The 14,496-nt window shown below is 39.6% G+C and overlaps 2 protein-coding genes across 2 annotated transcripts; one reads left to right on the top strand and one right to left on the bottom strand.

The window, feature by feature from the left end:
- The first annotated feature begins 296 nt into the window (after positions 1-296).
- tk1 (thymidine kinase 1, soluble) lies at positions 297-3,900 on the top strand. The gene is made up of 7 exons (XM_004538993.4): positions 297-506; positions 646-677; positions 1,075-1,188; positions 1,759-1,852; positions 2,465-2,554; positions 2,833-2,952; positions 3,288-3,900. Exons 1-7 carry the CDS (start codon positions 435-437, stop codon positions 3,465-3,467), a joined length of 702 nt encoding a protein of 233 aa, XP_004539050.1. The 5' UTR covers positions 297-434; the 3' UTR covers positions 3,468-3,900.
- Positions 3,901-4,139: 239 nt separating this feature from the next.
- On the bottom strand, positions 4,140-13,058 carry syngr2b (synaptogyrin 2b). Its single transcript, XM_004538994.6, has 4 exons — positions 12,711-13,058; positions 8,518-8,755; positions 6,987-7,123; positions 4,140-6,423 (listed from the first exon to the last, which is right to left on the bottom strand). The coding sequence occupies exons 1-4, from the start codon at positions 12,828-12,830 to the stop codon at positions 6,148-6,150; spliced, it is 771 nt and encodes a 256-aa protein (XP_004539051.1). The 5' UTR covers positions 12,831-13,058; the 3' UTR covers positions 4,140-6,147.
- Positions 13,059-14,496: the final 1,438 nt, after the last annotated feature.

The following is a 14,496-nucleotide window of genomic DNA, read 5'->3' as shown; positions in this document are numbered from 1 at the left end:
CATAAACTATAAATTATTCAATTATTTATACTCAACATACAAACATCACTTACATTATTTTACGTAAGCGCATAGGGGTCTTACTTTACAAATATTAACATAAAACTGTAAATTATTAAAGAAAATATGCGCTTTTAGCCTAAAAAAGAGAGCTTTTCTTTAGCCCTCCATTTTTTAGGCTAACGAAACACCCCTCTTGGCTCTGATTGGTCAATAGTGGCAGACATGAGCCGTTGAGCCTGTTTGGCTCAAACTATATCACGTGACTCTGTGCTGATTGGTGGAACTGTGGATAAATCCGCTGACAACTGCCGGCGCGGCAAATTCAACTTCTTGTGTCCTGACTACGTTATCGTTTTGTTGATAGTAGCGGTTGTAATTACCTGGTTTTTTGTCTGTTATTTTTTTTATTACTAAGTTATTGTGTATTTTAAATGAACATGGACTGCGTAGATTTCCCAAGAGTCCTACCAAACTCACCGAGGAAAGCCCGGGGACAAATTCAGGTAGGTGTCTACAACAAAAATTACCCTCAGGTAATTAAGAAAATATAAATAACTTTAAACGGTGCATACCTGTGGTGATAAAAACTGTTATCTAACCGACTTTCACGTCCTGACGTCGACTCTTTGTTGTCGTTTGCAGGTAATTTTTGGACCTATGTTTTCAGGCAAAAGGTGAGTTATTCACTTATAAACCTAAAGAAAGCATTTTTAGAGCCGTTAATTAGCCAGTTTTTTACGTGCCCAACGTGTAAAATTATGTTAAAACAAACTATATGAAGATTTTCCGCCCAAATCAAAACTTCCCGCCAAATTCTGCATTGTTTATCCGGCTCCCATTCATAAAAACAGTTCATGTTACTGTACAGCGTACAGTTGATACACATTAATACAGCATATGGTACATTTTAACGATCAGTGCACAGATTTTTGCACTATTTTCATACTAATCATGTTATGTAGCATTCGTTACCGCGCTTACGTGTATAGTGTCTGCACTATAGTTTTATGTCCATGTAGAAAATAAACATCCAGCTTTAACTGATGTTTGCAAACTTTATTTATTCTGCAGCACTGAACTGATGAGAAGAGTGCGCCGTTTCCAGATAGCCCAGTACAACTGCCTGGTGATCAAATATGCCAAAGATACACGGTACTCCGACACGGGCATGGCCACTCATGACAAGTAAGCCTCGTTTTTTCTGTTTACTTTGTTGTTTAGCTGAGCTGTTCATATCCACAGAAATACCCTCTGGTTTTCATAATAGGAGGAAGAGGAGACATTAGCCCAATGCAGTCTTGCTTAGTAGTTCATTTTTAATTTGTGCACAGCTGCATGCAATTTTCCGACAAGTACACCTTAGGCTGGAAGTGCTCTCTCTGGACACATTAGTTCTTAACAATAATTTTGTTATACAGCAGAGGTAGAACACCTGAAAGCATAATCCCACTGATTGTCTTCATATAATAATGAACATCAAACAAATACAGCAATTAAGTAATTCTCTAAAAGGTGAGTTTTAATAAAAATGGAGGAGAAGCTGCGTTTGCTGCTTCCTTTTACCTTAATCCAAGTTATGACACGTTAGCACCAGCTGACCTCTAGTGGTGAGACTTCTCAGATGTGCATTTTCCTGTGGAGGAGTTAGTGTGCAAATGGATTGTGTAAATATTTCAGCAGGTCAGTCACAGCAAATGCAATGACTGCACATCATCTGTCTGAAGTTAAGTTCCTTCTCTCTGGTACATCTTTTAGAAGCACAATGGAAGCTGTACCAGCAAATTGTCTGACGGATGTGCGGCCTTTGGCACTACGAGCTTGTGTGATTGGAATCGATGAAGGACAGTTTGTAAGTCTATCTATATATTTACATTTTACATTTACCCCATTGTTTTTTGTTTTTTTCTCTCTCCTTTTTTGAAAAAAATCCTATACTGCTACCTTTCTGACTTTAAAATAAAGTCCTTCTTTTTTTTTTTTTATTAGATATTTTGATAGACATTTACTTTGTTTTTATTTATTTTTCCATTTTAACTAATATATTGGGTTTATTCAGTTTTGTTGTTTTGGTTTCTTACACTCTTAAAATTTTAATAGCCATTGTGCTATTTTTTTTAATTAATTTATTTTATTTTCTCTAGCCTTGTTTTTAGTTATTTCTTTTATATATTTTTACTTTTTTCATCCATTTTCTTAAAATTTTGGATTTAAAATATTTAAAGTAATTTCTGAATTTCATTTGATGTGCTCCCTTAGGCTATTCTAAACTTACATTTTAGCTTATTTTTAATTTATTTAAAATTGGTCGTCACTGAATCTTGTTTTGTTACTTTGTCAGCCATCTGAGGTTGCTAGTTGCACTAGCCTGAATGACCAGTGCTTAAAAAAATTATTTGATTTAATAGGTCTTTACTTGCATAGAGACCTTCATTAAATACTCTCTGCTTCCTTCATGTTGCAGTTCCCAGATGCTGTGGAGTTTTGTGAGGAGATGGCTAATTTGGGGAAGACAATCATTGTAGCTGCCTTAGATGGAACCTTCCAGAGAAAGGTGAGTAGTGTCCACATATCGGTGTGATACAGGTAGACTGTGGCTGCTGCAGGGCAACACCAAGCACCGCTCTGGGAAAAAGGGGTAACAAAATGTCCCAGACGATGAACATTTTTAAGGAAATGCTGAACAATCTGCAGGAGCAGAACTGATGCAGACGGCTCAATGCGCTCATTATTCCACACTACATTGTCTATTCTTTTCTTGTAATGCAATTATACCTCTGTTCATTCAGTGATATTGACTGTGCTTTTCTGCTGTCCTGCACATTCTTGTAGGCGTTTGGAAACATCCTGAACCTTGTTCCTCTGGCGGAGAGTGTAGTGAAGCTCCACGCTGTCTGCATGCAGTGTTTCAAAGAAGCTGCCTACACCAAGAGGATAGGAGCTGAAAAGGAGGTGAGGAGGCATAACTGAGGCTGTGATAAAAGAACTCTTCAAAGGGTGGTGATGAGACAGACTTAGTGTCTGTATGCAGTAAATATATTAAAAACATAAAAGAAGTGTTCACTTATATTTAATTAGTGATTCTGGATTTAACTGGAACTAACCGATCTTTGATGAGCATGATGCTGATGACTTCAAACGAATGAAAATATGCCATAGAAAATCCAGTGATATAAAATGAGAATTTTTCTCACCATTTCCTGTATTTTCTCCAGTGCTTTAGAGTTGGAGATGGAGAGTCTGCAATAAATCTGTTGTATACTTATAAAGTCTTGTCTGTGTCATAGGTGGAAGTGATTGGTGGAGCAGACAAATATCAGGCGGTGTGCAGAAAGTGTTACGGAGGTCTGATGGTTGACAAAGAGAACAGTTCTCCCTTCAGGAACGAAACTCCACAAAATGCCCTCATAGGAAAACTCGTGGACAGCGGTGTTCCCAGGAAGCTCTTCTCCTCTCTACACCTCTGAAGACAAAACAAAGACTTGGTGTACAAGTTCAGACATTTAATCGTGTGTGTGTGTGTGTGAGCAGATTGCAGAGTAAATGGGTTTTTATTTGAAATAACTGAATCTTTAATTATTTGTATGTCTGCTAAAGAATATGATCAAATCAGATTATTTGGTTTGTATTTGGTGTCTATTTGATAGATATATATATATATATTATTTACTTGATGCACTTAATAACCTTGAATCTAAGTAAACAACCTGCTGTCACAGAATTCAGTGTTTTGGTGATATCTGTAACATTAGTTTAGGTTGCTTTTGACATCTTGAACTGTAGCATTAGTAAATGTAAGGTGTTTAACAAATGTACTGACATTCACAAGGCCATACTCAATGGAAACACAGACTCAACGTTTTACTATATATTGTAAGTAAAATGTGTGGTTAAACTCTTTGCCATTTCTGTGGAATTCTTTACTTTTAAGATGTAAATGTTTAGTGCATACTGTGATATGTAATTACCGGTAAATACACTCACAAGCATCTGAGGCCTAAAATAACCTGTTTAAATCCAGGCAGACTCAAAGGCTGTGCTGTGAGCTGTCATGTTGGGATGGGAAAGTACAGCATATCCTCTGCAAACTATATTAAATTTGTACTACTGCAGCAAATGAATGACGCAGCATGCACAAGACGCCTGAACCTATGACTTTATTCAACAGTTGTGCATCTGTGACATTGGCACGAAGGCAAAAGAAACTGAACTTGATCAAAAACAAAACAGGAAATGATAGAAAAACCAATGAACCAAGCACAATTTGATCAGTGTTTATAAAACTTGCAGACCATGCAAATCAAACCAGTCTCGCATCTAAAACATGAGGCTATGTGCATTAACCCAGTTATGATTAACATTTAAGCAAAAGCACAAATGCAGGATACTTTGTACTTGATACGTGCAGCAAATAATCACTTTACATTTTTGTCACTGAGGCAGATATGGCTTACTTTTGAAGCTGCAAACAGGAAATAATGTTAAAGAAAAAAAAATATAGTTGAATCATTTCAAGCTCCTTTCACTGACAACTACGGGTTGCCAATTTTGATTTCAGAACTTTCAACAGTATGGAAATTAACAAAAATCATTCACGCACAGCAGTGAGGGCAGCTGTGATGCACAGCTGCTTAACCTTAAAATAACTTCAAGATTTAATCATGGCACAATTTACTATCATTCACCATCTTACATATGTCATTCAAATTTCTCCCTTTGATGCACAAATGATAAATAAGCAATGTTTTCATACAGTTGGCTTCAGTAATTTATGCACATCTTTAAAGGAACAAACCTTATTCCCCATCCACGGATATAAAAGCAGAAGCATAAGAAAAATGTTTAGTGAGTATGAGCCCATCCAACTGACAATTCAGAGTTTGCACACCCACGCCAAAACTGATGCCAGGCCAAGTTTTGAGTGTAATCAGATCGACAACAGCTGAGATTAAAAACCAGCAAACATTTAACTGTTGGGCACAAAGCAACATTGCATAACCCCAGATTTTCTAAGTGTATGTGGTGGATGCACATGTTGCAAATTAAGCACTTATTCTGTAACTATACTAACACACTGGGTATATTTCCTCTCCCACAGTGAACACTAAGAAGCAGATAATAATCAGTGTTGAGGAAACAAAATGTCACTGAGACCTTGGAGGAAGTGTGAGGCTGATCTGTTCACAGGCTAGCAAGAAAGCATTGTTAATGGCAGTTAATAAATTACTCGTCTGTATTAGGATATGGTAAATCTGTTCAATGAATGCATAGTTGTGTAGAGTCTCCTCCCCCCTCTCTATCTTAAAGGTGGGATCAAAGTCCAATGAACGCTGCTGCAGGCTGGAAACATTTAACCAATTTTTTTTTTACAAACACAAATCTGCTGTATTTGCCTCAGTCAGACTTGATTAAATTCAGGGTCCTCACAGTTAGTAAACATGGAAAAGAATACATTTATGGATAGATAATTTTATGGTTGTATGTAGACTCCCAAGTTTCACAAAATACAATTCTGTCAGAATTTGGCTTTACAGTAGTTTTTCACACTAACAGTCAACTCGCATTTGCAAATTAATTTAATACCTCGTAAACTAGTTGCATCTCCACAGGCTTAATAAATTGAACAAACAAAACAAAACAAAACGTATGACCAAATAAGAAAATATAATCAGCCACATACAACCATGAAAATGGCAGTTTTACTTGTGAATTGTTTGTATAAATGCATATCCTCAAGTTCCAACAGATTCATGAGCAAAACATTAAATGCTGGCCTCTTCCACTTGTGGCTGTCATAAGCACTCTTCATAATGTCACATTATGTGACCCTCTTCTACCTCCAGGATCTGCTCATTTGAGGTAAAAGTTGCATCTTTGCACAGGGGTCAAAGGTCAGATTACCCAATCATCAGCACTAATCTCAGCAGTCAGCCTGATGTCTTAAGACCTGATCACAGACCCACTGACGTAAACAGCAGTGTTCCTCTTCTCTAACATGGAGTTGCACTGCTCAGGCTCTCAAATCTGACATCGTTAAATCAGCGTGAAACCACATCAATATGATATAGCTCTGCGGGTGTGCAGTGCAACTGCAGTCAGTCCACCGACAGACGAACACCACCTGGCCCATGTGACCTCCCCTCTGTCTCAGTAGCTGGGCGGCTGGTAGCCGGCATCTACCTTGGGCGGGAGGTTTTGGGCGAGAGGAGGCTGCTGTTGGATGTCAGGCAAATTGCTGGGATAGGCTGTATAAGTAGTGGGGGTGTAAGTGGTGGGGGTGTAAGTGGTGGGATTGTAGGAGGTGGGGGCATAGGTTGGAGGATAAGGGGTGGCAATATCCGGCACCGTCTCCGTGTAGGTAGGGATGGCAACATCCTTTACACCATGGCGGAAACGACCCAGGGCGAAGTATGTTAGGATTCCCTGCATGATGAGAATAAAAATGATGAAGTCATTCAAGCTTCTGTGAAAAATGTGCAAGTAATTAATCACACGAGAGGCCGATGAGCATTTTTTTCAGCAATAACAGAAATAATGCAAATTTTACACAAGATTAAAAAATTAATGGGAGACACTCATTATGCACTGATGAGCCAAAAACACTGAGCATTCCTGCCTAAAGTGTTAAACCTCTGTTTTCTGCCAGAAGCAGCTCTGACCTGCTGAGGAATAGGCTAGAAATACAATTTGAAGGGCTCTGTGGTATCTGGCACCAAGATGTAAGCAGCTCTTTAGAGTGGACTTATTAGGCTTTTCCTTATCCTCTGTCATAGATACACTGTTATCTTAATCTTAATGAAAAGCTACAAGACTGGGGTTAACAAACACATCTAAGGGAATCAGTACATTTTCTAAAATGTTAAAGCACTCTTTTAAATCAGAAAAAAGCATCATCAAGTACACGATCAAAATATCTACAAAATACTTTCAAAACTAAATTTTACTGAATGATAAAGTGACTAAATCAAAGCCGCAATCCCACTCACCCAGGTGGCGATAGAGAAGAAGGAGAAAGCTATGGTGGCACGTGCGGCGTCTTTGGGGATTGAGTGGTCATCGGGAGTTTTACTCCACTGACTGGCCAACAGGCAGAAACACACAAACCACAGGAAGGTCCACACTCCTAAAACAAACATCCAGAGAAACAGACGCACAAATGATCACCTTTTCCTCACTGGATGGAGGAACAGAAGCGTTCAGCTGAAAATACAGATATGAAAAGATAAACAACAGGATTCCCCCGTCTCCATCTGCTCGCACGAAAACGCGCCGTTTTTCCAAACTAACACTCTTTTGTTTTCCTGAAGAATGGCTGACTGTGGAAAGCCGATGTCTGTTTATTTTCATCTGAATATGTGAGGTCATACTCCTCCTCCACCCTGCAGCTCATTCCACGTCTAATGTTGCAATGATGAATACTGTGTTATGTCAGGGAAACAGTCAGCAGCCTGTCCCAGATTACACCAACACTCAGAGGCTTTCGACATGAACAAGTTCACGCTTTAGGAACAGCTTGAATGCATGAATCACTCACTTTCTTGCGTTTTTGACGATGGTGGTGAAAACACTTCAATCTATAATCTCCATAAGATGCTCAATTAGTTTATGATGTGATGACTGCAAAGGCTGTAGCCTTTAGCTCATGCCAAGTGGATGCGAGTATCATCTTGAAAGAGAGCACTCCCATCAGGACGCGAATGATTCAGAGAACCAAGTTTAAAGAAGAAAGAAGCGCCATTTCAACAATACGTTTGAGTTTATCTAGGTCACTGAAATGAATGAAAGAAGAAACACATATTTCTGACCTCAAAATCGGGAAATGTTCTGTTATTTTATTGTTTATCATAATTTGGTGTAGTATGAATGGCAATGGGAGAGCTCTTTATCCGTAGAAAAAATAAATAAATCTAAAACTTGTGAAAACACAGTTAAAATGCAAAAATCTATGCCTTCCACATTGCACATTGTCCAAAGCCATCCAGTGGACCAGACCTGAGTCTTTATTGGGCCCATTCTGGTCACTGGGCCTTTATGTTTGACACCCTTGCATTATAGGATTAAAGGTGATCACTAAGAGGTACTTTGTATTAACATGGAGTGACCCTTCCCTCTATGTCAGGAGTGGGTAATTCATATTCCCAAGGACAGATGCTCCAAAGGGAAACAACAGCACAAACAGAGTCGAGGGTACAATTCGGTGACTCTAATTAGCAGAGGTGAGGCCCAGGAGATAGCAATCACCTATCAATCAAAGCAGCCATGCCCCAACTTTAACTCTTCACAGAATCCAAATGAGTGAGTTCTAAAAATGGTTTCGCCCTCTTTACAGCTGCTACGAATAGATAAATTACATATAGAGGCTGAAACTATGTTTGCACCAGGCTGTAAACACACTTCTGCAAACACACCCACCCACTTTGCATCACCACCAACTATTTTGCCTGTCATTGCCTCAGGTTTTTCTGTCAGTCTCTTCTTCCTTGTGCAATCTTTATAAAAATAAACGTTCATGCTCACCAGAGAATCCCAGGTCAGCAACGACAGCAAACCTCCTCTCCTCTGCGTTGCTCATAAAAGGCAGGTAAACGTCCAACACGAGGAAGGCCACACATGCCAGGAAAGCAATCACCCCGATACCGACTGCATAATGACACGCCGAGTCGTTGTGATTGAAGATGCATTTGGCCTCAGCTTCGTAGGGGGTGTTGACGTAGCCCTCTCCCGTGATACAGGCAAACACCACCATGGCAAAAATCTACAGAAAAAGAGAAAAGAAGGCGGGCATTAATGAAAACGAATGAAGAGTAAATAAACGCGGAATTGTTGGTAAAAGCTGATGTTTGCATCGCTCAAAATATCTCAAACTAATCAGGGTCCAGACATCCTCCTGGACTCAATTTATGAATGATGTGCAGGGATATCTCAGCCCTGGCAGAGGTGTCCAGTCTTAAGATGATCTTGTTTGACTTAATGTACATATAAACTTGTGACGCTCATAGCGAATTCAATAAGCTAAGAGTCAACAAAAACAGATATTTTTCTATCATGTGTAACATGTGCCGCAAATCCACCATTATAATATTGTTGTTTAAAAATAAAATTCATCCAATGTGATGTTCGGCATGTACAACTGTGCTCTGGAGAGCTACAATAGGCTAGACGAAGATACTGTGTGAGCAGTTTGGAGATACTTTAGGTTTGTTAAACCAACAAGTTCTACTTTTTTCTTCGTGGTTTAAAATAGAAGAAAAAAAAAAAAACACCCAGAAAACCTGATAAAAATGCAGCGGCAGCTCTGTCGCTGTCAGCTTCTTGCTCGCTCTCTCTTTAACATATGTCAGGGTTATTGTCAGTTAAAGTAACATTATCATCCTTTACTTGTTGTCTCCAATCATGCACACGGTGAAACAGACCAGAGGAGAGAAACCAGCATGACTTTAAACGACAGGAAAACGCAGAAATGACTCTCATACCAAACTACAATGACAAAAAAATACAAATATTTTTTCTTGGTTGCACTATGCATTATTTAAGTAACTGATGAATAGTTACATTTATGTATTTATTTACTTGTTACATTTTGTTTCAGTCATTTTTTATGCCATGTCTGATGTTTACTTATAGTTAGGAATAAAGTTTATGAATTTTACACTGGACACTTTGTATTGCCAAGAACCCAACGACATCAGTGTTAGTACTAAAGAAGTGCTGTATCACTGTGTGTCTGTGTCTCTGCATCAAGCAGAGGTTGGATATTTAGAGTGAAGGTCACCAAAATGGGCAAAATGGATGGAAAACAACAATCTGCATTTTAGATATGCTGTTGTTAATAAACATAAAACCAAGAAAAGATCTTCACCTGTCTTTGGATCTGTGAGTTCAGTGTAGCTTACAGAACGTTGGCGTGCAGATCAAAAATTAAACCTGTTGGGCAAGTAAAGAACTTTGTGCTTTCAAGTGTTATTTGTTTTTCAGACCTTCAAACGTGTGAAGGTGTTTAACTCTTTGCAGGCATTACATGACCTTTTCAGCTCCTTCCAGACAGCCGTTGTTCTAACTTTATGAAAAATGAAAGTTCCTAGAAAATACGTAATGTGCTGTAGCATGAAGGCAACATGTAAAATACTTTTTAAGCAGCCAATTCTTCAATGTGTTTTTGTATGCAACAGCTGGAAGTAGGATCAAAAAGAGGCTTGTTTTAGAACTCATGTGAGAAAGTTAGCAAACACCCCCAGGTTTGTCTTGTCTTCACACCACATCTATCAAAATGAAATGAAACTGTTTAGCAACAACAAAGTCACAAAAGCGGGTGATTTTTGTGGAAAATGGACAAGCTACATAATTATAACATAACATCTTTTCTTACTATCAACCCCTGAAATATGGACTTTCCTTCATGTTAGTATGTGGAGTGTTTATTCCCTCTGACAGGCTGTCCCGTGGTTGGCTTCTCTGTGCTCTGGTTACCCACCTAACCATGTGACCTACTTCTGAGTGCAGCTGCCTGCCATGTGATTCCTGAGATGCCACCAGCTCCCTAACATTGCTTATAATGAGATCTGGGAGGAGGACAGAGAGAGACTGTTTAACTGGTGGGAAGGGAAAGAAGGCCAAAGTCCTGCTGGTGGGATGAAACCAACGATACAGAAAATAAGCTGCAGACAGAGACATTGGAGAAGTGAAAAGCGGGGAGGGGGGTTCCCTAAAATGGAACAAAAGTAAGACAGGGACTTTCAGAGGAGTAGATGGAAATTTTTGTACATTTTTAAAAGAACAGAAAGTGTTTGTGCAATGAATAACAAATGTCGAACCGACGCACAAGTGTCACATGTTGATTTGAACTTTCAGTCAATAAGCAACGCAAATAAGATTTGTTTGGATGACTTGTTTTTGCATTAAACCTAAATGACACGCATTTAGTTACATAAATATACTGCAAATATACTGTTTCAGGGAAGGTGTAGCTACTTTTAATGGCCAGGAGCGAGTGTATGCCCTTTTTTGTTTCAGGTAAGGCTGTTATAGCCCTTCCACCCAAAAAGCAAACAAACAAACAAAAAACCCAAAACAAACAGGTGTGTAAAAATATGTAACAATACAAGTGATCAAAATAACAAAAATATAAAGACTCTGTGGAAAAGAAACAACTGGACATACCCTTTATACAGGAAATGTCTTAAGTTTGTGGTCAGATTGGTCAAAACTGATATTTAAACAACAGTTGCTGTTCATACTTAGAAAGGTCTCTCAATCATATGGAATTATAAGTGCAAACTCAGGAAGGCATGTAGGAAGTTTGCCCTGGAGAAGCTACAAAAAGCAGTAAGATGACTGAATGTAAGGTGAGTCATATTTACTAAGAAAACTGGTATAAAATAGGAAGATAAATCCCACAATCATGTTGTTGGAAAGTTCTGGGGAACTGGAGGCGGTTTGCACTTCTCCTTTTCCCATGTTTTGGAGCACACTATGTGGTAATGCGGTATTCTAATAAAGGTTAAACTGTGTTGAATGATATTGCAAAAGTTTTTGTAAAAAAAAAAAAAATTGCCTAGTTACAACAGCCGGGCAACATATTCCATTCACTGGTACACAATTCATTCGTGACACACAATATTGCAATAAATGCCAGCGTTAATGGAAAATGAAAAAAAAAAAAAGTTAAATAAAAACTATGATAACACTGGTCCCAGGACCAGGTGTGCTCCTCTTTTGTGCAATCATACATGCAGGTGTCATTTTCTAAGATTAAAATCACCAGAGATACACAGTGATCCAGCCTGGAAGAATCTGAGATGAGCACAGCTGCACTGCATGTGTGTGCCAGTCACAGGGGGAGATCAGTAGCAGACATTCAACAAGCATAACAGAGTAGCGGGTGTCACCTTACCTGCCTGTTAGCCCCTGTTTACCACTGACACACACATGCACACAGACAACAGCTACAGCCAAGGGCACAGTCTGTCCTCATCTGCCACACTAAAAACTGTTCACTCTGCAGATTAATGTGTGCGCTCGTCTTTGCCCGGGCCTGTCCTGCACGGGAGAATATTAATCTTCATTTACAAAGCACACGACAGTCAAGCTTAGTACATTCTGTGGAGATGTCGTAGCTCGATTTCAACTAGGAAGTGTTCAAGGACAGAAAACGGTCCTTCGGTGTCTGCTCAGTCACTCAGGGTTGCACAACAGTATGTTTTTCACTATATCAACGGTCTCATTGAGATTCATTTAGGACTTTGCACATCCCAAATTCTGCGTGCCTTAAGATTTACCCAGCAACAGGTGATTAGGGCTGTAAAAGTTCCGAGAACTTTCTCTCAGCACGATTTCCCCTTTTTAATGTAAACACCACCTACTCTGACGCTTCAGCCTCGAATAATAAAGACTTTTAAAAACATCGACTTCCATCCGCTGTGTGAAGTGAAATTATGAGAACGTAATCTTGTGGATTATAAGGAGTTAATTATTAATGCCGATATCTGGCAGGTAGTGTTTTCCCGGAAGTGCAGTTTTCAGTCAGCAGCAGCGGGGGTGACCTGCGGCGCTGTCACGGAGAGTCTTGCTGTAAATACGACGCCCGCCGGAGGAAGCGCACAAAGCTGCCCGCTGTCCCGCGGCATTACCAACATATCTCATCTTCACCTCTGTGCGCGGACTTGCTCACATACCCCGCTGGACCTTTAGTTTCAAACACAAACAGCACTCACCCAGCTGAGAAAGCGCACGATGGTCTGAGGCTGGCGGATAAACTTGTAAAAGTCGAAACCTCCTCCTGCGAGCGCAGCTCCGTACGCACTTACACCGCCCGTCTCCTCCATGTCTGCCATTCAGCCGATCCTCCGGTGCGAGTAGACCTAAGGGGAAAGCAACGCTCCGGTCACAGTCGACTAAAACTACCAGCTACCGCCGCCTCCTGCACTCAAGTGGGACCAGCTCGGAGACACCTGAGGTAGCCGCTGTGCGCAGAAGGGGCGGAGCTACACAGAAAACTGTGGCCAAGTTACTCTTCAGCGGGAAATACGTCGTAACAAAACTTGGTGGCGAAGTAACTATCAGCTACTGTGATTGGTCCGCTCAGGATTACCGACGCTTACTGCGCGTTTTCGGCTACTGCAGTCTTCAGCGAGAGAACAACAACCATCGCGATAATACGATCATAACAAAAATGATAACAATAGCAGCGTCAACATAAGGACTCAAAAACGCAGACAAACTATCAGAACTGATGAGATATGGAAACGCTAGTGGGACAAATAAGTTTGCCTCTGAAAAACAAACACACAAACACACACACACACACACACACACACACACACACACACACACACACACATCCTTGCATTTTATATCTAAGTGAGGAAATCTAATTGACACAATGCGTTCCCTAAACCTAACCTTCAAATATGAATGTCTAACCTTTAGCCTAAACCTAACAAGAACTTAACACACTAACACTAAAACCACATTTTGAGCGTCAAAAATGCCTTCAAACTTGTGTGGCTCAGAAATTGGTTGGTTACTTATATTAGTAGATAGACTGTAGTGAACATGATTTATGAAGGGGTTATACATAAAATAAAGAAATAACTTGTTTTGAAGTATTTTTTAATTCTGCATATTTGTGCCAATATTGTCATCAGTCCAGTCATTTTTGGTTACTTCCAGTAAGTTTTTAGAACTGTGATGTTATATTTGTTACAGTTTCTGCTGCCCCCTTGGCTAGATCTCTCTTGAAAAACACATTTTTAATGTCACTGACACTTTTTACCCAGATATATAAAGAATATATAAAAGTATGGTTGCAGCAGCTGCTTTTTGATAGGAATGCTCTTTCTGGCTCTAAATTACTTGATGTGATCGATATTTAGTGATATGACTCACCTATTTTTGACAGATTTTAGGTCAAAAAGCCATTTTTAAAAGCTTAAATTCCCTCAGTCATTTCTTGGCAAATACCGCCATGGAGGTAATGGTGTAGGGGTCATGTAGATTTCCCACTGAAGCATAATTCAGGAATGACCCTGTTTACCTGTTAAAGCTCTACAGAGGTTCCCTGCAGAAATCTTCATTTTCTGAGAGCCATTACTTACCAGAATTTCTAGAACTGGACCAATTACACCTACTGAATGGTTCTGCAGAGTTTGAAAACTGCAGGTAATGCACTGGTTCTTATATATAACTGAGCACTCAAAGTGCTCTTATACAATTTACCTCATTCACCGATTCACACAAGCACTTTTTTCTGTGCTTTTCATCTAGCATTCACACTCCGATAGATGCAGCAGAGCAGAATGGAGCAGACAACCAACCTTCAGATTGATAGGTGACCTGCTCTAGCTCCTGAGTTACAGCCACCCCAATGTATCAAATATGTATTCAATGTTAAATGTATGTTTTGTTTTATTTTAATGTAGTGCATTTTTATTCCAGGTGTGGTGAGGCTAAGAATAAAGAAGCTTATTTCAGACAAGAAAGCCAACTATAGGTCAAAAT

The sequence above is a fragment of the Maylandia zebra genome, linkage group LG6 (genome assembly GCF_041146795.1).
Source record: "Maylandia zebra isolate NMK-2024a linkage group LG6, Mzebra_GT3a, whole genome shotgun sequence".
Taxonomy (NCBI): domain Eukaryota; kingdom Metazoa; phylum Chordata; class Actinopteri; order Cichliformes; family Cichlidae; genus Maylandia; species Maylandia zebra.
Note: the sequence above shows the minus strand (reverse complement) of the source record. Positions and strands in the feature narration are given on the sequence as shown.

Bases quoted from the DNA above. Each gene is read 5' to 3' on its own strand.
- tk1 (XM_004538993.4), top strand. From the start codon at position 435: ATGAACATGGACTGCGTAGATTTCCCAAGAGTCCTACCAAACTCACCG. The intron at 1,853-2,464 runs GTAAGTCTATCT...TTCATGTTGCAG, and splicing joins GAATCGATGAAGGACAGTTT to TTCCCAGATGCTGTGGAGTT. The intron at 2,953-3,287 runs GTGAGGAGGCAT...TCTGTGTCATAG, and splicing joins GGATAGGAGCTGAAAAGGAG to GTGGAAGTGATTGGTGGAGC.
- syngr2b (XM_004538994.6), bottom strand. From the start codon at position 12,830: ATGGCAGACATGGAGGAGACGGGCGGTGTAAGTGCGTACGGAGCTGCG. The intron at 8,756-12,710 runs GTGAGTGCTGTT...CTTTTTCTGTAG, and splicing joins TCGTGCGCTTTCTCAGCTGG to ATTTTTGCCATGGTGGTGTT. The intron at 7,124-8,517 runs GTGAGCATGAAC...TGTTTGTTTTAG, and splicing joins TGCTGACCTGGGATTCTCTG to GAGTGTGGACCTTCCTGTGG.